Source organism: Manis pentadactyla, chromosome 19, assembly GCF_030020395.1.
Source record: "Manis pentadactyla isolate mManPen7 chromosome 19, mManPen7.hap1, whole genome shotgun sequence".
NCBI classification, from domain to species: domain Eukaryota; kingdom Metazoa; phylum Chordata; class Mammalia; order Pholidota; family Manidae; genus Manis; species Manis pentadactyla.
In genome coordinates, this window is record NC_080037.1 from 6087409 (window position 1) to 6112742 (window position 25334).

Here is a 25334-nt window from a genome sequence, read left to right on the forward strand (position 1 = left end):
TCCATTCCTGGCTCTGTCGGCAACCACCTGGGTGACCTCAGGACAGTCACCAGGCCTCTCTTGTCCTCTGTGACCGTACCTAATCAATCAGGGAATCGGAATAACTCATTTTTGAAGTTCTGCCTCCTAAATTCTGGGTCGATAATTCTAAGTGCCTCTTTTTCTTACCCAATTAGACCTGAGCTCTGTGTTTCCATAGTAACTAACACTCACTACCCTTTGGGAAGGTCACTGGTCTCCTTGTGATGTGATATGCCATGGCCGGCATACAGGCTAGAGGTTAAAGACCCTGAATTAATCAGGCATTTCCTACCGAGCAGCTTTTCGTCAAAGGACTCTGAAGAGATTAGTACATACATGGAATGTGACAGTGGGAAGAACCTGCCTGGCATGTGAGCAAGACAGACCTGGTTCAAACATTAGCTTCACCACTGATGGCACTTGAGGTTTTAGGCAAGTTGCTCAACCTTCTTTTGCAAAACGAGTCTAAGAATGCTACCTACCCCATAGGAAGGTTGTAAGGATTTAACAAGTGTACTATTTATTTAAGTGTATTATTTATTTGCATCAAATAAGCAAATGGCAGGCACTCGATACAACGCTAACTATTGTTAGCTGTTCTCCCGATCACCGCGGTGTGCGAATACTCTTGGCAGTTTGCTCCCTCTGGTCTTCCTCACGGTCCCTGCCCTACAGGCTCACAATCTATGTGGCAAAGAGAGAAATAGCTACAATGCAGTTTTATAGGAGCTGCAATCGACCTGCATGTGCATATAGTGCCATTAAAAATAATTTTGCTGGACAGAGTCTGTGTCTAATAGCCCTACGCATCCTACCCAGTTCCTTGAACATACTGGGTGGTGGACACACAATAAATAGTTGTTAACGAGAACGATGGAGCCATTATAAAATGTTGCCTTAGGAGATTCCAACAAAGTTGTTGGTTTATAAGAGAAGCCCTTTCAGTCCTTCTGTCGGAAAACCCTTTGGATGGAGTTCAAGACTAACCTTTCTCCTTTGGAAGTCCTCTCCCTAACAAGTGGTGCTATGGTGTGACTCCAGTAGTGACATAAATAGTCATTACTATATACACGGAAAAGATAATTACTCAGGCCAAACTGGGAGTTGAAGAAAAGGTACTGACTGAGAGGTGGCAATGCAAAGCCAATTATCTTAGCTGGGTTCATACCACAAACGCAAGCTAAGATTCTTGAGGAACTTGAGAGTCATTATCTGCTGGCATCAGTTCAAGATGACAGCATTTCTAGACACTTGTTAATATGACCAAAAAGACGCTGTTTATCTACATTTCAGTGAGAGATGCTCACAAACACCCGGCTACTGCCGACCCCAGAATAAAGCACCTGATGATTAGAGTCACTGAACAAGTCTTCCTCATAAAACCACAGAAGCTAGCAATTTCCACCGAGGCCCTTCTGCGCTTGGGAAAGGCTCTTGACTTGTTTTCTCAAAGGGGCAGATTGACAGGAGGAGAAAGAGGGAAAGAGAAGACAGCTCAAACCAACAAACTAGACTTCATTTGATCCCACTGTTAGGTACTCAGTTCTTCCCCCACACACAGCACGTTCACACATCCAGCTAGTCAACAGCCACAGTAACTGAGAACACACTATGCATGGCCAGGGGGCCAAGTCCGTGCCGAGCTTCCAGGGATGGCCCTCGCCCTTAAACCATTCTCTGGGAGTAGGAATCCCCATAACTGAGCTTTTCCCCCAGCCTGGATGCACACCACCATTCACCAGTCACACAGGCCGGGGGAGAGAGGAGGCTCGGCGGCTGCTCTGGGGACTGTTTGACCTCAGAGGGTCCCATCCTGCCCCACAAGGTCAACACCACACACGCCCGCTGTGCCTCTGGGGCCTGCTTTCTCTATAGCCCAGCAGGTTCTCCAAGACCTGAACAGGTACCGCTAGCCTGTCTGCACACACACGAGCCCTCAACAGTACGGCTCTGGAGCCAGTGCGGAGCATCTGAACTGGCCAAGTCAAAGCCGTCTCCAGTCCAACTCTTCATTTTACAGTTGAAGCTCAGAGAGGAAAAATAACTTGTTTGGAAGCACACAGCCAGCAAGGGAAGCACCAGGACAGGGACCCAGGTCTCTGCATCTCAGCCCGGGGCCCCTCGGCACGCCACACGGACCCAGGGAACACCAGCCTGTTGTGAGTGGGAGGAGACCAGTCACCACCACCACACCAGCTGGTAATGTCAGGTTGCACATGGTACCAGTGCCTCTGGCGGAGTATCAGCCCTGTTTGTCCACCTTCAGCTGCCCACAAGATCTCCAGCACTTAACCTGATCAGGATGGCCACCTCCGAAATCTGGGGCTGCTGATTTCCCTGGAGACCAGTGCAGCACGTCTGCACTCAGCCCACGTCAATTCTATAGACAGACAGACAGACAGATAGACACACACACACACACACACACACACACACACACACACACACACACAGAAACCAGGAGATAGGCACGTCTGCACTCAGCCCACGTCAATTCTATAGACAGACAGACAGATAGACACACACACACACACACACACACACACACACACACACACACACACACACACACACACACACACACACACACACACACACACACACACACACACACACACACACACACACAGAAACCAGGAGATAAGATGGCAGAGAGGCTGATTACTGGTCATGTGCATTCATCTGTCCGAGGCAGTGTGAAATGAACACTGTGATTAAAGCAATTATTTAAATCCCAGGCACAGCCTGAAAGGCATGCCGTGCGGGGGTGGAGAAAATGAGTTGGGAGGCTCCTCGCTCCCAGGCCTGGCACCCGAAGACTCAGATCTAGGATAGACCTGTTAGATCGCCTCTTTTCTCTGGAGAGAACCCAGCCCAGCAATTACCAAGGACGGAGTTTCACAGTGAGTCACAAGCCGCGTGGGCTCCGGAGGGAGATGCTTCTGCAGCTCATTCTTCATTCACTCGGGGGAGGGAGGCTGGCTTCTTGGCCACGTGACCCCTCAGCACACAGTTGTCTTCACATGTGGCGGGATCTTGGGCAAAATATACAGACTCTCTAACCTCAGAGTTTTCACAAGCAGAACACGGCTGATACCGCATATGGTATACGAAGCATGGAGGACACATGAGATGGGAAGTAAGACTGTCCCCTGAGGGCAGAACTACGAAGTCACCCCATAATGGGTCAAATCATAGGTACACCAAGTTACACAAAGGGGGAAGAACAGGCCCCAGGGCAGCAGGCCTAACTCAAAGGAAGCAAAGATGACGTTAAGGACCAGGGTGCAGGAAAGATGACAGGAGCGTCGGCCCTGAAAGAACAAGCCGGAGAGTCCCGAGGGCAAACCCAGCAGAGGCTGTGGGACAGACGCCAGGAGCAGCACAGGCCCGACAAGGCCAAAGTGAATATCCAGGGACCCGTTAATTGTGGAGCCAGAGGCCAGGGAACATTCCTGCCATGCAATTAGCTGACCTGCCCCATCTCTGTGCTCACGGAGCAGCCCTCTAATTACCTCCTTCTTACACCACTCGCCTCCCATGGAAGAAAATGCGCTGTCAGGCTAATGGGAGGATCCAGTCCGGGACATTATTCCATGTCTCAAAGTGAATAAGGGCATCTCGTTTACACATCAGCCTCTTTTGAGACTTGTCCATGTGGTAACAACCCAATGTCCGTAACTCCAAGACTGATGAGTCTGAGTTTTGGGCTGAAAGGCTGACGGCTCAGCCCCTGGGAGGGCACAGTTTAGTGATCACGTTGTCTGCACGGCTTGTTTTCCGAGGTGACTGGGTGCCGTGAATGCTCACCAAGTGAAATGTCCACCTGACTTCAGTAGGACTGATGAAGGGAGTGCCCATCATGGCTGCGAAAGCACCCTTTAACCTGGGAAGTGTCCGCAACTCACAACCATTAGGTGATCAGTTGGTTCAGGAGGCCCCTAGGCTACCAGTCCCCCTCACACGAGGGCCAACTTATCTGACATGCATGTGTTGAGCACGTGATAGAAGCCAAGCTGGAGCTCAGCTTGGCTTCTTGAAGTATGAGCTCGGGTTGCCCTGGCCCATATTTGCCCCCTGACGGTGTCTCCTGCTTTTACATTCACATTGTCATCATCCATAATGTCTTTAACGGAGGCCCAACTTGCTGACAGGCCTCATCTACCTGAGGCCTCAGCCTGTTTCCGTACCTGTCCTGCTCCAGAACTCCTAGGAGGACAAGATCCTAGAGACTGTCCCATGGCTAACCACCGTGTGCATACATGTGGGGCAGGTGGAGGGGCAGAAAAGCTATCCCCAGGGTAAGAACAGCAAAGGGACCATGGACCCACAGCGGGGTTGGAAAAGCCAAATATACTTACTAAGCTATTAGAAATTCCCTACTAGTGGTGAATTATGAAGTCATTCTTTGTAAGAGTCTATCACATTTTCTGTTTTTCCTATATACTTCCAGCCTCACAGCCATAAACACTTTCTAGAACCACTTCTAAATATAGGCATTTTTAGGGAGCATAAGAGAACACGTTTTGGTTTAATATATGGGAGATCTTTGTAAATGTCCAGCTAATCAGAGAAAAAATGGGCCCCCTCAGGAAGCAGTAAGGTCACCATCCCTGCAGGGCTCCAGTCATCCATCAGGTCACATCTCTTGCATGGAGCACAGAGATTGAATCCTTGAATTGGCCAGATGACTTCCCTTCATCATGCTCTCAAACACCTGGCTCCCCAAGTTTATGTTGTCTACTATTATGCATTTGTCTTTACCTTCCATAACCCGAGGCCTCAAGGTCTGCCTCAGGTTCCATCTGAATTAAGAGCGTCTTAGGTTTGGAACCAAAGCAGCCCCAGAGGCCTGTATATTACTACATCATGGTGCTACCATCAGTGAGTATAAAGCAAAGACATCATTAATAAAGTAGAAGGCATCAGCAATCATGGAACAAACAAGTGAAAAAGACCCTGCACATATCCTCCATCAGCCCAGGCCTTTCCCATTTCTCTCTGGAAACACACTCTCTCCCCTCTGCCATTACGCAAGCCTGCTCCTTCCCAGGGTTAACAGCATTCTCCCACAACACACACCATCATCACGAACAGCCAAGTGCTTAGAGAGCATGTGCTCGCTGGCCTGCCCACCCCAGCTCAGAGGCTTGCCCCTGGGCAGACAATCGCCCCCACCCTGGCACCCACCTCGGCCACACCTCAGTCTGCAGGGGGACAGCAGCAGGGCTGGGTCCCGAGGGCTGTTCAAACAGACGGGCTGAAGCAGCAGTGAGTGTGAGAGGAAGACACACAGATGCACAGTGGGGCTGGGCGCCACCTCAAGTGGGACTGAGGACAGCTCCCGCGACAGGAGGTGACCGCTGCGGGGGAGCCTCCCCTCCTGCTCACCTGTTCCTTGTCATCACTTAAAAGTAGTTCCCAAGATCAAGACCCGAAAATAAAGGCATCAAAGCAGGGAAGGGCATTTGGATGTGTGAAGCAAGGATGACGGGAGATGGGCCCTGCCCCCCAGCAGACACCAGGACTGATGGGGACACTGGCCCCGCCTCGCTCCAGCTGCAGCCCTGCAGCGCTGTCACCGGTCTGGGCGGCCACCTCAGCAGCTGGGTCTGCACAGAGAGCAGCTTAGAGGAGCAGGTGGCCGCTCCTGCCACCCCTGGCTCCCCTTTCACCACGGGCTCCCATTCAGGGTCCCTTACCTTTTTCTTCTTCTTCAGAATCACTTTCACTCCATCAACTGACACCATGATGCTCACTTTCTTCTTCTTGATGTTCTTGGCTTTAAACTCATACTGCAAGGGAAAGGAGAACAAAGAAGCACAGTCCAATTAGATCAGTGCCATGTGCAGGGCGCAGCTAGCTCGGGACCCGCAGGAGAGGGCCACAGACGGGCCTGGGAGCTGGAGCCGCCCCCGGGGGGCGGGGTGCTCGGGGCCTGTGAATGCAGGCGGGTGTCTGCGGGCAGGGGCTCAGCCTGCTTCGGGTTGAATAGGGACTCAGTGGTCACCAGTTTCATTACTCAACCACCAGGAAGGACCAGACAAACGGATCTAATCCACCCCAATGAGATGAAAACAGCCTTTGAAAATCTCATCAGAGATCCAGAACCTTCCCTCAGCAACTCACTCTGACATTTAATGACTTTCACTGTCAGGCATGTCTTCCTTCTGTCTATCCAAATGCTGCTGAAAGTCTATTTCATCCTCAATGAAGATTAGGGTGAGTTGGCACCAGTCTTCGAGTCAGGGCTTTTTACAGACTAAAAGATAATTATGAATTCTAAATCATTCTTTACAAGTTCAAGTCCCAAACTGCTGTATCTGTAAGTCCGTCTCCAAGTCTACCCACAGCGCTGTTAGCCCGAAGTATTCCAGAGAGGACCTGCCTGGTGATAGTTAATATAAGGGGTTTCCTTGCAACCTGTATCTCTACACCCCTTTTTGCAATCCTGAACGGAGCTGCTCCGGCCCCTGCCCTGCATGCTGTTGGACCCTGGCTTCCTCCTCAAGCCCAGAGAGTTTTCTGTTAATCGGCTCATTCACAGCCATTTCTTATGCTTGCACAGATATTCATGACTGGTGGTATAATTCCACATCTTTCTCACTGTGCGTCATTCTGAGCACTTACCCAGTTCACTGACACCATCTTCACCTGGTCCCCATCTTGGTATCACCGCCTAGCAAACCTACCTGCCAAGCTCTCTAATCAAACATCTTTAATCTACAGATTAAAAAATAATAGTTCAGGACCCAGAGCCAAGACCTCTACTCCAACCCACAGGCCTCCTTCTCTGGAGCCTTCTATGCTCAGACCCTCCCCTCCATGCCACCCCACCCAAGCCTGGTAAGGCATCCTTGCCTGCACGTCTAAATCCTAGTTACTTCCAGTTCACATGTTGATAGAAATGAACCTAATCCAGCCTAAAGACATGAAAACAACCCCTACTTTGAAAATATCATCAGAAATCCAAACCCTTCCCTTGGCCGTGCCTTCAACACTCTGATTTTAGGAACTGAGCTCAGAGCTCCCAGCCTGTCTACATGGTGTCCCTCCAGCTGAACCAGGTGGTCTTCCTACTCTGTGGTGCAGTCAGGGCTGGTGCCCCTCAGCTGTCTGCTTCTCACAGGCAAGAACATGACCTAGTGAACAGGTACAATGTTCTCCTTATGTTCACAGGGCAGGCTGTGGTCTAAGCTGGGTGGAGTTTCCAGGTGATGGCAATGTACGTCACTCCTCGGCCTGGGGGTCACTCCCATCCTGTCAACAGCTGTCCTTCTACTAAAAGGGCCTGAAAGAAGAGTAAACCAGGGCAGCAGACACACAGGAGAAAGAAGAAACCTTCAGCTCAGACTGGGCTTCAGAATCTGGGAACCCAAAGCCCCTTAAGAGTACGGAGCACTGGAGAGTGAGCACGACGTCAGAGGCCAGGGAAGAAAAGCAGTTTGCACCAGAGGCTGGCTTAGGACAGGACCTCAGCCATGAAACAGATTCCTCTCTAGGTCAGCAGCTGCAAGCTGGCAAAGGCTGACGTTGTGACTGAGGGGCCACCCTTCAGGACATAGCTGCAGTTTGCAGCGAATCCCTGCCTGCAGAGTTCTGCACAGGGGCAGTGCGGCGCGAACTGCAATGACCTCTGGGTGGGGGAGCCACTAGAGACTCTGCAGGCTGGCTGCCTTTGGCCCAGTGCCCGCCGGGAGAGGCGAACCGGCTCCACTTCCTGACCACACCTGCATTTACCTCTGTTCACTAGGGCTTTCAATAAACACAACCCTTTAGTGTGCCTCCCGTGGGAACAAGCCACTAAAATCAGGCCCGCTGCTGCCAGTCAAAGGCATGCAGAGGACGTGCTTTGATGAACTCAGGTGGGCGATAAGAGCACAGAGTCCTAGGAACACCCAGAGGTGGCAGACACTGCCCTAGACAGGTCTGTCTGTAACTATTCCGTCGTCTTTGGTCTCTTCTAGTAAGCCACTCTTACAAGTTCCCCGTACTTGCTTCGTCCCATTTTCTGGTAACAGACAAAACAGCAAGTATTAAGTACTTCTCTCTGGAGGTTCTAGGTCAATCTCCCAGCCCGAGTTTTGAGAGCATATTGCCTGCCAAACTAGACCTTTAAATGTCTTATATTTCCAGAAGAATATTGTAGCTGATCGTGTCTTTCTTGTTTGGTCCACCTCACTGTTGGTTCCACTGTCACTGAGACCTTTTTTAAATCAAGATCCCCAAGGCTGGCAAGAGGTTCCCAGCCAGGTCATTGCCTGGGGATCTAAAACCTTCACTATTTCTATAGTTTGTTTTGACAAGCCATGCCTTTACTGTCTTGACCTTCAGATCTCAACATGCAACTCCATGTTCTCCTTGGAACCAGAAAACCGCCTCTATTCGATGTCTGCGCACCCGCTGCCAGGTGGCTCCGGCAGGGTCTGCAGACCCAGCGACTACAGGGACGAGCATGACCAGGTGACCAGAACCCCGATGACGGTGACAACCCAGCTGCTCCTCCTCCCAGCAGCGGGCGGAAAGCCCTGGAGGGCTGCAGAGCCAAGAGGGGCGGGCGAGGCATGGAGCAGGCCCGTGCCGGCTGCCGCACTCCCGCAGGCCTGTTCTAAAGGCTCTCCGGTTGGACGCACTTGGCGTCTACGCCGCCTGCAAGGTGGTCAGGTGTCTCAAACCCTTCCCAACTGAAAAGGAGGTACTTAAATTGCAGTTGTTAGAAACTATGGGGATGAAATCGAGTAATGAAAAACAATGAAATATTAATTATCATGAAACCACTTGTTTGTAGGGTAACTGCACTTCACTTGGGCAACCACGTTACTACGCTTACTGTGGGGACAGAAAACGAATCTGGAGATGGGAGATAATGGGGGTGACCAGGAAAATGGAGAGAAGGGGCTCACGAGGGCCATTTTTCCCAGCCTGCTGCTCTGGGGAGACAGGAGGGCTCGGGGGGAGCAGCTGTTCTGCTGCATAGGAACAACGTCTGCTCGGACTTTGCCAGGGGCTGCAGAACAAACAGGACGGCTGGTGCCACCGTCTGCAGCTCAGGCCAACATCCCAGAGCCCCTGCCAGCTCCGGAGTCTGCCAGCGGGCCCGGCTCTTCCCCCAGCGTGGCCAGGCTGACCTCATGTATTTGCTTTGCCTGCCGGAGCCCCACCATCAAGGGCAGATTAAGTCCTACAGAACCTGACCTTTAGGGGAACAACACAAGTCCTGGAACATGAACCGAGATAAAGCGCGTGGGGTTCACAAACACAGCCTTGGTACCCAGTCCTGAAACGGCGGCCCTGGAGCTCAGCGCGCTGTCCCAGCGAGTGACACTCATGAAGGGGAAGCGGGGGGGCGCTTGAAGACATTACGCTAAATGGTTCCACACAGTATGGTTCCACTTCCATGAGGTCCCTGAGAGTAGTCGCAGTCAGAGAGCAAGAGAGCAGACCGGTGGTTGTCCAGGGTAGGGGAGGGGAAGGGAGGGGAGAGGAAGGGAGGGGGTGTTAGTGTTTTGCGGTTTAATGGGTCCAGAGTTTCAGGGCTGGAAGATGAAAAAGACCTGGAGACGTTGGTGATGACTGCCCAGCAATGTGAACGCTGGGTGCGGGTACCACCGAACCACACACTGAAGAATGGTGGAAATGGAAATTTTCATATTATGTATATTTTACCACAATAAAAGGATGAAAATCTGGAAGCACTGGAAGCACTGCATAACCCCCACACTGCTTCTCAGGCAAGTGCACTTGAATTCTGCGTGCCAAATGGCATTTCTGTTGCTCTCCCACATGCAAGTTAAACATGCCACACTTTCCTGTACTTCTACATGACTGCATTTGCTATTGCCCGTGTCTAGAAGGCCCTCCCCCCACCATCTGCTTGGTGAACTCCTGCTTATTCTAGAACTATCTACTCAGCCTTCCACCTAGCAAAGCCCTGGAGGTCAACGCCCCCTCGCCATGTCCTCCCACTGAGTTGTGTCAGCAACAATACGCCCGCCCGAGCCTCTACTGTCACTCCCCATTAACTAGCTGGGCGCTCATTTCCCCACTAGGCCATGCCCTCCTTGACAGCAAGAAATAGCACATATCTGAACCCCAGAAAATAGCACCAGGACACAGGAGGCTGACAAATAGATGTCAAATAAATTAATGAACACAGTGGACAGTGGTTATTCACAGTGCCTGAGAAAACACATCACTGTCCACAAGGGAAAAATCAATCTTCCAGAAATTAATGAATTAACAACTTAAGTTACTAAGGCTTGGATTCCATTCTACAAACATAAGGCTTTCAAGATCTGACTCGACTTCTTCCATACTCCAGGGCACACTGCTGAGCACCTTAGCTTTTTATTTGATCCATACATACTTCATTCAATGAAGTGATTTACCTTCCATCACGGGTAAGGGCTGTCCTCCATCACCGCAGGGGCATAGTTAGAGGTCATCAGTGGGGGGAGTGTGGGGTGGTTATGCAGACAAAACTGCTCTCTGGGCTACCCAGCTTCCCTGAATGGCAGCTCCCATGCCCAGGAGCCAGAATCTGGGGGACAGGGTGCCCAGGAGCCATGGCAGCCCCTGACACTGTTGTATAGCTCAGTGACTCACACTCTTCATTCATATGAAACCTCAAAAATGCAAGAAGGACAAAGACCAAAGTTGGTACTAAACCCAAATTCTAGAATATGCATGAGGCTTCTTGGGAACACTGGGTTGAGAGAGAAATTTAGTTCCTATCAATCAACCTCAAGCCCAGTGCAACTTACTGCAGCCAGGGACACATCACTGGAAGTTGGGTATAAAGAAAACCTCTGTAAACTGCAAAGCACTTAAAGGAGCTCCTTTTTAAAGAAAGGAATATTCATTGCCGTTCTATCATGAATGTGGAATTTGAGAATTTCGAAATTAAGTAGACCAGGAGAGCTAAGAGCCAAATTTTAAATGCCATTTGGGATACCTGACAAAAAAGGCAGAATCCCAGACCCAGGGAAGTGCTCATCAGAGATGTTCACACAGCAGACCTGGGGTAGGTGAGAACTTCGCACTTTTTGGAGGCAGGCACACTGTTCATAAACACTATTCTGGGCCACAGAAGCACATTATAAGAGTTCTTCCATATTTTCACCAACATCTAGAATTGCCTTAGATGAAATCAGTGTGTCTTCATCATATATGTACTTTAAGTTTTCACAGTAGGTTTGAACAGTGTAGATACTATTATAACAATCGAAAGACAGATTCTTATAAAAACACTACTGCTGTTTGCTGTCAGACATTTTCTAAATCAAAGGCGGCTAAAATTACAACTATTATGTTGGGAGGGAATTCTGCTGGTTGGTAAGTATCAGGTGTTCATAGATTGTGCTTTGTATATTTTGTATCTTTGAAATAGCTCAACAAAATTTTTAAAGAATCTTTGTGTTTCGCACTGCTACAGCTGTAGATGCACTCATCCCACCAGTTCCTGGACTTGCCATGGGAATGAGGAAGGAGATATCCAAGCTGGCCTGTGCATACAGTAAAACAACAAATTTGACTGGATCTATACTGTTGGAACTCAACCAAGAATTAGGAGAAGTGCAAATTGTAGCGCTCCAAAATCTTACAACTACAGACTATTTACTGTTAAAAGAACATAAGGGATGTGAACATTCCCCAGGAATGGGTTGTTTTAATTTGTCTGATTTCTCTCAGACTGTTCAAGTTCAGTTGGACAATATCCACCATATCATAGATAAGTTTTCACAAATGCCTAAGGTGCCTAACTGGTTTTCTTGGTTTCACTGGAGATGGCTGGTTATTACAGGTGTGCTTTGGTTATGTAACTGTACTCCTATTATGTTAATGTGTGTGCGCAATATAAGTAGTAGCTTAAAACCTATACATGCTGAAGTTACTCTACAAGAAGATATGTCAAAGAAATAATCAATCTTCCCATGTTTTCTTCCACCTGCTACTTCTATAGCTTTTCTTCTTCCTTCCTAATTACAACCCTTAAATAGAATTCGTGCCTCATATCAAATTTACCGAGTATCATAATTCTTCCAAGTGGTAAAGATACCTCAAGACAAATGCTGGGCATAGAAGCTACAGGGCATAAATATGCAAAGAAATAAAAAGCTAACCATTTCAAACAAGAAGGCTTCTCTCTCACTTACCAACTTTACATTTCCCTGTATGGCCCCGGAAGATGACTGGTTAGCCAGAGACGGGTAAGATTCCTCAAGGGAGGAACAACCTAAGACAGGCACAGTCGCAGGGGGGTCATCAGGTGAGAAATTGGGGATCAACAGAGGTGAGGCTTAGAACCTCACCCCCCCGATCTGAGAGAAATCTTCTGCATACGTGGATGTTTTATTGCCCTTGTCTAGCTTGGATTAACACATAGTCTACAGGCACACACCTGATCATCTACATTTGCTCTCTTACAACACTAAACTATGTTTTCTACCTTTATCTTGTATCTACCTACCACTTCAGCATTTTATTAAAAATAATAATAATAAAGAGAGAAATGTGGTATCCACATATAAATCAAGTATAAAAACCAAATGAGTATTCATATTTGAACTGACTGTTTAGAGTTCATAATGCATGAGCAAAACCGAAAGTTTCTGTGATGGCTGCCCCTGTACTGTTCACTATGTAACTTATTCATTATGTAAGAATTTGTTCTCCATGTAAGAACTTGTTTGTTATGCCTCAGAAGATTGGAGACTGACGAAAATTAGGCTTGGGGTGGATTAATGATTGTGCATTGAGCATTGACTCCCCTATACAGAATTTTATTGTCGTTAACAACCATTTGATCAATAAATATGAGAGATGCCCTCACAAAAAAAAAAAAAAAAAAAAAAAAGCGACAGACTTCCAATGGTAAAATAAATAAGTAACCGGGATGTAATGGATAGCATAAGGAATATAGTCAAGATATTGTAACAGCTTGGTAGGGTGATAGCTGGAACCTAGAATTATGTATGTAAATGTTCTACCACTGTGTTGTACACTTGAAACTAATGTAATGTAATACTGTGCGTCAACTACCCTTCAATAAAAAATAATTATCTAAAAAAAAAGAATCTTTGTGTTTGAAATGTACGAGAACACAAATATTAACCGAGCATTTCATCTCATGGATGAAGAAGCTGCTGCTCAAAGATGGCAAAAAAAGTTCCCCATGTTCATTAGCTGAAAACCCACGCATGGAACCCACATCTTCTGACTCCGGGCCCTGCACTCCTTATGTCATCCAACATCTGTTTCTTCCACTGGCCCTGAAGTCTGTCTCCAGGAAATAAAATTATTCATTCATTCCTCCACTCATTCAGTACATGTGTCATGAGCACTTTGATGTGCAGGCAACCCCATCTTATACAAGGAAGCAACAGAAGGAGGATGAACTTAAAGAAATTAACTTCATAGGATCTGGAACATTCTCAGGCTACTCAATGGAGAGCCTGCAACCCCTCACAAAATTCTTTCCCATGTGAATTGCACCCACTAGCTGCCCTCATTTCCTTTGCTGCTTCCAACCTTGTTCCACACCCAGGGCCACATGGCAATGACCTGGGAAGGGCATAAAATGCCACTGAGGCTAGAAAAACATGGTAAAGGGGGCCTCTGAATGTAAGGAGGGCTTCAGGGCTGGAAATACCGAAGTTCAGTGCTATCTGGAACCCTGAGAAGTGGGGAGGGTACACCCAAACACAGATGTTGTGCAGGCGGGAGGCGTTTGCAGTGTCAAGAGACCAGCATGATGGCAGAGGGCAAATCAAACAGGCCCTCAGGTGGCAGAGAGTGGCAGTCTCAAGCACAGGCCGGGGGTGCTGTGGACTCAAGAGAGCCTCTGAGTGGTGGCCGCTCCCCGCAGCGAGAGGACCCAACACGCTCTGGGCACAGCCATCGCTTTCTCCGGCTGGGAGCACGGTGACAGGTCACGGGGAGCTGCACAATCACCCAGGTGATTACGGGGCGCAGGGGGGTGATGGATGAAACCAGACAAGAACCTACTACTAACAACCTATGGCCTCAGGTTGCTTCCCCCCCTGCCACCTCTCACAGCACACACCGAGAACGTGTCTCTGAACCTTTTCCTTTGAAGTAAAAACAGGCATAGGTGGGAGAAAAGCCCCAAGTGAAAGAAAACCACCCCGACTCCGACCAATTCTGTCCTCCTCTAATATCTACAACCAGGCCTCCTCTAAACCTCATGCAAGTAGAAGGCAAGGGACATTATGATTGTCCTCCAGAGGAAGAAATAAGAAGACAACACTTAGTGTAATTCATATCCACAGATACACACACAACGAGAAGGAATAAGTCTGCCGGTATTTAGTAAAGTCATGAATCTAGGATTTAAGGTTTTCTCCCTTAGATCAAAAATGGTTATGAGACAAATGATGAATCCTTCTGTTTTTCTAAGGCTCCATTTACCTCTTTAAAAGACAGCAATCAATCATGTTCTGTGACTTCCCTACAACCCACACCACCCACCGTGCACACCCCCCACAGGTACCTTGTAAAGGTAAAATGGAACATTTAAAAGCATTTGCACTCTTAGCTGTGTGACCTTGGGCAAACCACCTCACCTCTCCAGGGATTTTCTTCTGTGAATTTAAGGTATTAGGTTAGATTACATCTGAGCAGCTTCCCAGCTCTAAATGTAACTCAGTTAGTACAATCTTCCAAGCTCTCAAAGGAATAGTTAATGGGCAGGCATGCTTGAGAAGGCAGGAGAAAGGGTCTGTGTTTGGGGACTAGGAATTAAAGGCGCCTGGTGAGGCCAGGCCCATCCCAGAAGGAAGGGAAGGGCATGGAACGGAGCAGAAAGACGGGGATGGGTTCTCAACTGCAAAATGACTTATTAGAGTTTTGCAGACACAGTAGGAAGGAGTTACATTCTTTAGGGTTTTGAAAAAGTGAAAAGTAGAGGGACAGATGTCGAACATAATTTTGGCACCAGCACTGAGGTTTCCAAAAGGAAAGAGACTGGAAATGAGAAACCCAGTAAAGACAGGAACACAGACAGAGCACTGGGCTGCTAGAATAAAAATGTCTGGATAAAATCACCGTCTAGACCAAGAAGCAGGGTGAAGAAATGGTCTGCAAGGCCTCTGCCTGGAAAAAGTAGCAACACTTTCAATGACAGCACAGGTGAGCACAAAGGGGATGTCATATGTTGAAAAAGTCTACCTTGTACTGGAGAATCAGGGCGAACCAGGGCGTAGGCATTAGAAGGGAATTCAGAAGTCATGCAGCCATTCATGCGGGACTCCCTTCCTACCCCTCCAAGCCTCTGATCCACTGAATCGTCCCCCCCAAGCTTAGACCTATTGGCACAATGAGAAAGAAGCGAGATTAGGTCTGGAAAACATGGGCCTGCACTCACCCTCTGGGGTCGTAAGAGTTTCCAGGTTTGAGGAGGAAAACGATGGGAAAACCACAGACGGCAGAACAGACGGCCACACTGAGAGGTCATGATGAAATGAAGGGTAGGGAGGAGGTCATTCTGGGCAGACACTGAACAAACTATCTGAGGAGGAGAAAAAAATCATGCAATCAGAGAGTGGGGGGCTCGGAAGGCAGCGCTGCTGTCTGTTAAGTGACCATGCAGTCTCGGACACGGTACCGGCAGCTGTGTTTGAAAAGTGATGTCTTACGACGAATCTAAAACCTGCTCACAGAAGCTTCTAGTTCCATGATTCTCTAAAGCAGTGCCTCTCAAACTTTAAGGTCCTTACAAATCATCTGAGAACCCTGCTAAATTAATTACAGGTTCTAGGCTGAGGGTGGGAAGGGAGGGTTGCATTTCTAACATGATTCCAGGTCATGTTCCCACTACTGGTCCACGGACTACACTTTGAGTAGCAAGGCTCTAGAGCCAGCGGGCAGGTGTCCAAGAGGTATCTGGATGTTAGCGGTCCGAATGGATGACCTCAAGTCTTTTTCAGTGCTAACAGCCTAAGGTTCCTACCAATTGTGTATGTCAATATTCTGAGTTACATAAAAGTTGAGAAAGGGTTTTTCTCACCAACAGCCACTTTTGCTGGTCAAAAAACCAAACTCTAATATACAAGTGATAAAAATACAGTATCCAGAGCACAAGTTCCCAGAAGGGAGGGGAATCTGAAGTTATTGACTCGTTCAAAACACAGTAATTTCCTGCCAGTAGGTGGCAATGTTTCCTCGGGGTCAAAGGGACCGCAAAGGGAACGAAGGTTTTTCATGCTGGCTGAGCAATGGGGCCACCTGGGAAACTGAAAATATACTAGTATCCGGATCCCACCCCAAATCCGATTTAATTGGGCTGTAGTGCAGCCTGGATCCAGGGATTTTTTTTTTTTTAATTACTAAAGCAGAGTAAGATGGAGCAGAGCCAGAGAAACCAGGAGACGAGGAAGGGTAAGAGGTAAATGCCGGTCATCGCATCACCCCTCATTCCCCATCTCCCGCAGCCACTCCACGGATGACTCAGCTGCACCACACAGTCCCCACTCCAGCTCATCTTCCCTTTCAGCCCATCACCAATAGGTTACTTCAAGGCTGTCAGATTTTACTTCCTCCAAATCCCTGTGGCAACAGATGATCTTGGGCCAAAAGATCCCGGGATGGTTTATGTTTATGCAGGAACGGCACTGCTATCCTTTGTTTTTGACAGGACTGTTTTAAAGCACAGCAAAGCGCCCTGCCCCAGAACTCATCCCCAGTACCAGCCTGGACTCCAGCGGTTGGCAAAATTTTTCTATTAAGGGCAAGACAGTAAATATTTTATGCTCTGAGGGACATGTGGTCTCTGTTCCAACTACTCAGCTCTGCCACTGAGCACAAGAGCAGCCTTAGATAACACACAGACCAATGGCTACGGCTGCATTCCAATAAAACTTACAGCAACAGGCAGTGGGCAGGATGTGACCCCTGCTTTACGCCATCTGAATTTCTTCTGAATTTTCTATCTCCTCCCTATGATATTATGCGCAGGTACCGAGCACAGCCACTTGTGACACCCACGGCACAGGGCTGAGACCCCTGCAAAGAGAATGAAAAATATGTGAGGGGGCCACCTGGGGAGGCAGGTGAGATTTGAAACGTGGACCTAAAGTATAATGACTCCTCAGAAATGAGGATGAAACAGGGAGAGAAACTCCTAAGAACTGCAAAATCACCAGACAGGTTTCTGACATGGGGTTGAGTCCTGGGATTCTTTTTTGCATTAAGCACCACTTTGTGACCTGAGACAGATTTTCACCAAACTCTGCAGCCAAACTTGTCGGGAAGAGAGAATCAACTACTGGGAGCGAGATGTGACCACACCAAGCCACCAAATGGACATTGACATAAGCCTCACATCTTATGCAAAAATTAATGAAACATGGACCAAAGGTTTAACTGTAAAACTATAAAACTTTCAGAAGAAAACCAAGGAGAAAATCATAACCTAGGGTTACACAGAATTCTTAGGCATGACACCGAAGGGATGGCCCATCAGAGAAAATAAACGATACACTAGACTTCATCAAAACTTTAAAACTTTTGTTCTTTGGGAGCCAGTGTGAAGGGAATAAAAAAATAAACTACTGACTAGGAGAAAATATTTGCAACTCACACAACAAAAGACATGTCCAGAGTTTATAAAGAACTCTCAAAACTGAACAAAAAAAAAAAGTAAAAATTGGGCAAAAGATGAAGAAAACTTCACTGGAGGATGTCTGAAAGGCAAATAAGCACGTGAGAAAAGGCCAACAAGGTTTAGTGGTTGGCCCGGTGGGGCTGCGTGATGGGAAGAACAGAACTGTGGAGACTCCTGCCCAGGGAGCTATGCTTAAAAATTATTTCTGCTCACTGGAACGTTTAAAGTCTGCATCTCAAGTTTTAGGGCCTTCCGAGACATGTCCAGACCTCATTATAACTCCCTAAGACAGTAGGTATTCCCCCAAGACTGGAATAATGGCCTCCCATGGAAAGATGTTCAACATCATTAGCCATCAGGGAAATGCAAATTGAAACCACCATGAGATCCCACTACATACCTACTAGAGTAGCTAGAATAAAAAATCTCACCACTGGTGAGGATGGAGCCACTGGATATCTTCATACACTGCTGATGGAAATGTAAGATAGCACAACCATTCTGGGAAGTCGTTCTGTAGTTTCTCACAAAATTAAACATACATTTACCATAGGCTCAGCAATCAAAACTTGTATTTCCGTAAAACATATGTGGTACTCAAATGCTTAGTGGCTCTATGTGCATGTTGCCAAAATTAGAAATAATCCAAATATCTTCCCAACAGGTGCATAAACTGTGGTTCATCTATATTATGGAATACTACACAGAAATAAAAGGAGTATGTAGTTCACATGTGATATATTGTTGCTACAAAAAAATGACAGGTCATTGGTTGGAATGTAAAAAAAAAAAAAGTTTAATACATAAAAACGAATGGACTATTGATAACATACAAAACCTGGAAGTACCTCAAAGACATTTTGCTGAATGAAAGAAGTCAGTCTCCAAGGATTACATGCCATATGGGTCCGCTTATATGACATTCTCAGAAAAGGCAAACTATAGTGACAGAACAAACTGAGAGCTGCCAGGTACGAGGGCTTGGGGAGAGGGTGTGACCACAAAGGGACGGTGCCAGGGAGACGTTAGGGTGACGGAGCAGTTCTGTGTCCTGATATGGTGGCGGTTGCATGAATTCATGCACACATCAAATTCAAAAAGCTATACCACAAGAAAGGGGAACCCTCCTACACTGCTGGTGGGAATGTAAATTAGTTCAACCATTGTGGAAAGCAGTATGGAGGTTCCTCAGAATGCTCAAAATAGAAATACCATTTGACCCAGGAATTCCACTTCTAGGAATTTACCCTAAGAATGCAGCACTCCAGTTTGAAAAAGACAGATGCACCCCTATGTTTATGGCTGCACTATTTACAACAGCCAAGACATGGAAGCAACCTAAGTGTCCATCAGTAGATGAATGGGTAAAGAAGATGTGGTACATATACACAATGGAATATTACTCAGCCATAAGAAAAAAACAAATCCTACCATTTGCAACAGCATGGATGGAGCTGAGGGTATTATGCTCAGTGAAATAAGCCAGGCAGAGAAAGACAAGTACCAAATGATTTCACTCATATGTGGAGTATAAGAACAAAGGAAAACTGAAGGAACAAAACAGCAGCAGAATCGCAGAACCCAAGAACGGACTAACAGTTACCAAAGGGAAAGGGACTGGGGAGGGTTGGTGGGAAGGGAGGGATAAGGGTCGGGAAAAAGAAAGAGGGCATTACGATTAGCATGTATAGTGTGTGGGGGGGTGGGCACGGGGAGGGCTGTGCACCACAGAGAAGACAAGTAGTGATTTTACAGCATCTTACTACACAGATGGACAGTGACTGTGAAGGGGTATGTGGGGGGGACTTGGTGAAGGGGGGAGCCTAGTAAACATAATGTTCTTCATGTAATTGTAGATTAATGATACCAAAAAAAAAAAAAAAGCTATACCACAAAATCAATTTTGCCCTGTTAATATAAAAATTGAAATGCTCTGGGCTGGATGAAACATCAGGATTGGGCTTGGGTCCTGCCTCCTTCTCTGCAGGAGTCCCCCACGCTCCAGGGCTGGTTGGGACTGAAGGTGAAGAGCACTGTCCCCAGCCTCGTGCAAAGCAGAGTGACAATCTGGACCCCCTGCCTCCCAGGTCAAGGGCGGAGGCTTCCAGCTGTGCCAGGAGCAGCAGACCAGGAGAGCCTCCCACCAGCCTGGGCAGGGGGGTGGGGGGGAGCCTTCCCAGCCACAGGGCTCCCTGCAGCCTCTACACAGCTGTCCAGGCACGGCTGGGTCACTGCGCTGGGGCAGCCGACACCCAGAATGTCGCGCGGCTGCCGGGCTTCCAAGCCGGGTGGCTCTGTCTGGTAACTCAGCCCCTATGGGAAGGCATTCTTTCAGACCTGCGGGAACACCCTATTGCCTTAGGGAACCGTAATCGGGACTGGACATGTCTCCATAGGCCCTGGAATTCAAGGTCAAATTCCAACATTCCAATGAGCAGAAATCACTTTTCAGCCTAGTTTCCTGGGCAAGAGTCTCACTAGCATCAGTTCTGTCCCAGAGCACCAAAGCCTGCTACCTTGCTGGTTTCTGAACATCTCTGCCTCACCACTCAATCCACACCTGGCAAAGGCTTGGCTTGGTGCCACGATGGGCCATGGCGGGGCAGCACCAGGTGAGGTCATCCAGAGAGGAAGAGGGATGCCGGGCATTCATTTCTACCCGACACCCTCCCTCCCTGCGGTCTCCATTCACACCTCCCTGGGTTTGTCTCTCCCCCTGGAGCATGAGGGGTCTGTGCCCCCCCTTCGCCAGTGCCCTCGGTGGACACAGGAAACCCCTGTGGTTGGCAGTATTCCCGGCGACGGCCAGCGGGCCTCTGGAACATGGCTGCAGAGCTCCCTTCTGTTCCCCATGTTCGTGCAAGGGGAAGGGTTACTCTAGAGAACCCAGAGCATCCTCCTACAGGGCAACATGGCAGCCGTCTGGTCATCCCCACCCACCCCAGGGCTCGGCTCGTGCTCCCGAACCAGCACCCACACTGGTCTTTTTCCAAGGCAGCCCCCTCTCCCCCTCTACCATATTATCATTACTGCTGAGGCATTGTCTGGCTATGCACTTGTGCCTTTTACACAATAGCCCTTTGTACATTTCAGAGCACCTTCCTATCTGTTTCCCGACTTAACCTCCACTGGCTCTCGCCAGCTTGGCCTTCTTGTCCTCTCTCCCTTTCTCCCCTGAGCTATTTCAGCCACACAACACCTTGTTCTTTACTCTGAAAATGTAAACACTCTCCGGGGGCTGGGGAGGTGGTGCTCTAAGGCTCATACTGCAGGGCGGGGCGGGGGGCAGCACAAAACCTGCACCCCACCACCACTCTAATCTTCCCCAAAACACTCTATAATAGCTTCTGACCAAAAACCCTCTGGAATAATAACGTCCTACCTAAATCAGAAACTCAAAACTGATACTCAACACTTCATACCAATGGCCGCAAAGTGCCCAGTTTTCCTTCCAACTGGAAGCTGCTCCCTGAAACATGTGGTTTCTTAGTTTTATTCTTCAGAGCTTTGTGTTTGGCAAAAGACCCCCAACTCAGGTCGAGAAATCACACACGCAGAGGTACACAACCACCCACCTGCATCCTGCTTTACCCACAGAAGCTATAACCCTCGTTTTTCTATGTTGGGGTTCCGTATAATATTTTGACAAAAGGGGTCTGAGCTTAAAAAAGAAAAATTTGAAAATCACTGACCCATGTGAAATATTATGTTCCAGTAGTTCAACTTCACTGTGGCATATTCACTATCCTGAAGATTCTTTGATTTTCTCAGGTCAGCACTGTCACTTACACAATTACTACCTTAAAAGTCCTCCCTCCAAAGAGTGACCAGCACTCAACCAGGTAAGTGGGTGGGCCGGAGGGTGATGCAAGCACAGGAAACGGCCTCTAGAAAGTTCTGCGGCTCACAGTGAGCAGGTGCTGCCTGGGAGCATGAGATGGGTGCGGCGCCGAGAGCACCAGTTGTACCTGGGCTAAGGTATTAGACTGACACTAGCCAGGTCCCAGTGAGTCTGGCCTTGTTAAGAATTTGTCTTTTAACCCAGCATGAGTTATTAAATCCCGGATCTACCCCTTCTGTGGTCTGTGACCTTGGCCAAATCTCTTCTGCGTTGGTATATCAGAACTTCCTTAGTTTTTGCCTTGAGTATTAGAGGGCAATAATACATAAAGAGCTGATTTAAAATAAATACACAAAGGTTTTTTTTAAAAAAAAGAAACTCCTCCCTCAGTCCCTTAATATTGTCAAAGGATTCCTGTAAGTTCTACTCCATAAAAACCTGTCCTGCCTATGATAACCTGAAGGAATTTCTTCCACATTGCTAGGGCAGTTCCAATCAGGGACTTTCTCATAATGTGATATATAAAATGCATCTAACACTCTTAGAACATGGCTCCTGCTCATCTTCTCAACCAGAATCTAAGTTCTTCGTAGGTGGGATCTATATAGGTTCAGCTTTATAACCTCTTTAGCAACCATTATAGGAATTTCAGCCAACTGTAAGGACTTGATCTGACAATGTAGAAAGATCACTCCGGCTGCTGTGTTGAGAAAATAAGAGGCCAAGGGAGACAGCAAGGAACTCATAAAGGAGGTTGACTGACCCAAAGAAGTGAGAAAGTGTGTAAGAACTGTTAACAGCAGGCTTGCAACCACCACCAATACCTAGAGGCAGGGGGGAATACCACTGGTGGGCAGGCTCTTGACAAGGTGCCATTTAATTTTGGAGGAAGACAGTCCTCCAAATACAGCCAATGTGGCCCTTCAATTAATTTTTCCCTTTAAAATATTTGGTTATTCCAATGACTATGATAAAGGGGAGTCACAGCATCACAGAACCTCAGAAGGGTAGGTTACAGAGCCCCATGGACTCTAAGCCCAACACTTGAAAAGTTGCAAATAGTTACTTGGGTTCAGGAAACACAGACAGCCTCTAGGAACTATTTCTCTTTTCCTAAAGCTTTACGACTTTTAGGAAATCAGGCTATTGAGTGGCCCACAGGCAAATTGTTCTCTTTCCCACTTTTTCAAAAGAACATTGGGAAAAAAAGGAACAGTAGCTAGACTGCCCTTAGAAAATTATCTGTAATGGTCACCTTGTTTTGTACCAATCATCACATTCTGAGCCCAAATCAAAGGCTCTTCTATGACTACGTTCCAAAAGAATATGTCATTTTAACAATTTATTGGCTTGGACTAATTGTGCCAAAAAGAGACCTCATCTTCTCTAGGCTAAAACAAGCTGAATTCCTTTTATTGCTTCCCATTCCTTTTTTGATCAGAAAGATACTCAGTTGCAACCAAGTACATTCAGATCACTGCCCAAAAATGAACACTAATTTTTAAAACTTTAATGTGTTTAACCCATGCCAGTTCCCAAAATATCAGCCACTATCTTTTCCTTACAATGTTTCAAATTATTTCTCAAAAAGGTAGAAGAAAGGTCCTTCATTTCGTATTTCTGTATCTCGTAACTCTCCCACCAGGTTGCTACAAAGAAGCAAAGGAAATCCAATTTAAAAACAGGGACATGATATTTGATAACGAACAGTTATGATAACCAAGGAATTGTAAGGGTTATTTCACCATTAGAAACTGGCTGCCAGGTGACTGGCAGTTCCCAAACTCAGTGAGCTTAAAAGTCAGGGCACAAGCCTTCCTCTGGGGAGATGCTGTGGCCCCTCTAAGAGAGAAAGGGGCAGCCAATGGGAAGGGCAGCCAATGAGAAGGGCAGCCAATGGGAAGCCACATTCGGAAAGGGCACCGACCTAATAGGAGCTTTGCTTTGCCTGGATGGGCCTGTGGTGCTCGGTGAGTCCTTTCAATCTGGAAACAAATCTATCAACTTGGAAATTTTTCTTGTGTTGCCTCTTTGACAAGTTCCTCCTATTTGCTCTTTCTGGTCTCTTGAACTTATCAATTGTTGAATTTACTAGATCAGCAAACCACAAAATCAATCCTTTTTCTCTCCTGACTTGTCTAATTTTTGACTGATTTCTTCTTCTTAACCTTTCAAGCTTTCTACTGATGTCTAAGTTGGACTATAACATTTTTAATTTCGGAGAGGTCTCTGAGTATTTCATTTTCATAGCATCCTGTTCTTGTTTGAGGACGTGGTGTCTTAATTTTAGGTGTTTTTTTTTTTTTTCAGGTTCCCTTCTGATCTTTGCTCTCATTTTCTTTAGCTTCCTCCTTTCATTTATTTATTTTGGTCTATTACATTGGATAATTTCCTCAACTATTTCATGATCTGGGGCTGCCCACCCCTATTTAAGGAAGAGGAAGTCAAAAGCTACCTGGAAATGCTGTGTGTGTGGTGGGGCTAGGTGACCTCCCTAACAAGAGGGCTTCACTGCACAGTGACTGGGACACAAACTGGCCCAGTTCCAGGAAGCTTCAAATGTCAAATCTGGAAATTTTTTTCTCTTGAAATCTTTTCTCTGGGACCATTGAGTTTCTCCAGAAAAATCTTCTTTCATATTCCAGCAACAGGGGAGGTAGCTATAGGTTCCCACCAGTTAGCTATGAAGACTTCTACTTCTGATTTTCCTTCCTGTCGCTGCACCTCACCCCTGCTTTCTGCATCAACTGGGATCTCTGTGTCTTGCGCCATCTCAGAGTTTTCCCACATCAGTCAACTTACCTGTCACCTGAAGCTGCCTCTGTTTGCTGAGAGCCATCAACACACCCACACATTCCATCTTTTAAAAAGTTGTTGAATCTTTTTATTGACTATTTCCTCTCCTATTTCCTTTGTCCTAATGGTTATTTTAGTGGGAGGGAAAGATAAATACATGTAGTCAATCCACCAGGTTTCATGACCATTCCCTACACAGATGCGCTTCTCTGGGAAAATTCTATATGATTCTCTACATCAATTTGTATGATGCTAAAACTCTAAGAGAAGCAGCCTCTTCTCTCCTGAAATATAAGTGCAGAGGTAGCCTTACCTCAGAGGAGCAGACGCAACTCTGATCTGTCTGCTAGCTTTTCTCCTACTCCAGGCCGACCACACATGGTTCTCTTTCTTTGGCTGTGCCCCAAATCCCATTACTCACTACATGTCATCATGATCCCTTTGTATGTGTCCGAGCTCTGCCACCCACAAACAAAAGGGCCAGACAACCACCGTATGGACCACATCCCCTACATTATGCTACGGAAGAAAGAGAAGCTCTTACACGCAGGATCGAGCATAATGTAATGCTACTGTGATCTTCAGAAACTGTGAAAGGGTTTGAATCTTCCATGCGCCTTCCTAAGAGGTCACTTTTCTACCACCAAAAACAGGAGAGCAGTCATCCCACGCATCACTACTAAAATATGTATCCTCCAGGAAGACAAGGGCGAATGATCAGAATGATAAGCATCCTGGTGAAATGTTTTAATAATTAATAGGTCCTTCTATCAGGATTAGCTAGAAACCCAGAATTTCACAGAAGGCAAAGCACAGCCATTCCAGAATATGAAGACAGTGGGGATTTTGACAACAAAAGGAACCACGTTTAAGACCCAACAGAGAGAAACCGGAAGACAAAGGCTGAGGGCATGAGATTAAAAGTAACCTTCCCCTGGCCAGTATTAGAGTGGTGATAAAGATCAATTAATATCAGGCGGTGATACCAGAACGACTGAAAGGAAATCATTTTCCTACCAGGTGATCACGGTTGTGGACTGTCCAGCCCACCTA

At 47.2% G+C, this 25334-nt stretch overlaps 1 protein-coding gene across 4 annotated transcripts in view; it reads right to left on the bottom strand.

The window, feature by feature from the left end:
* Window positions 1–25334, bottom strand: part of LOC118930839 (carboxyl-terminal PDZ ligand of neuronal nitric oxide synthase protein) — a 261926-nt gene that overhangs the window by 68883 nt on the left and 167709 nt on the right. For all 4 annotated transcript variants that reach the window (XM_057495150.1, XM_057495149.1, XM_036922841.2 and 1 more), the window contains one exon: window positions 5724–5816. In XM_057495150.1, coding sequence (XP_057351133.1) covers window positions 5724–5816 — 93 coding nt within the window. The remainder of the gene's footprint in view (window positions 1–5723; window positions 5817–25334) is intronic.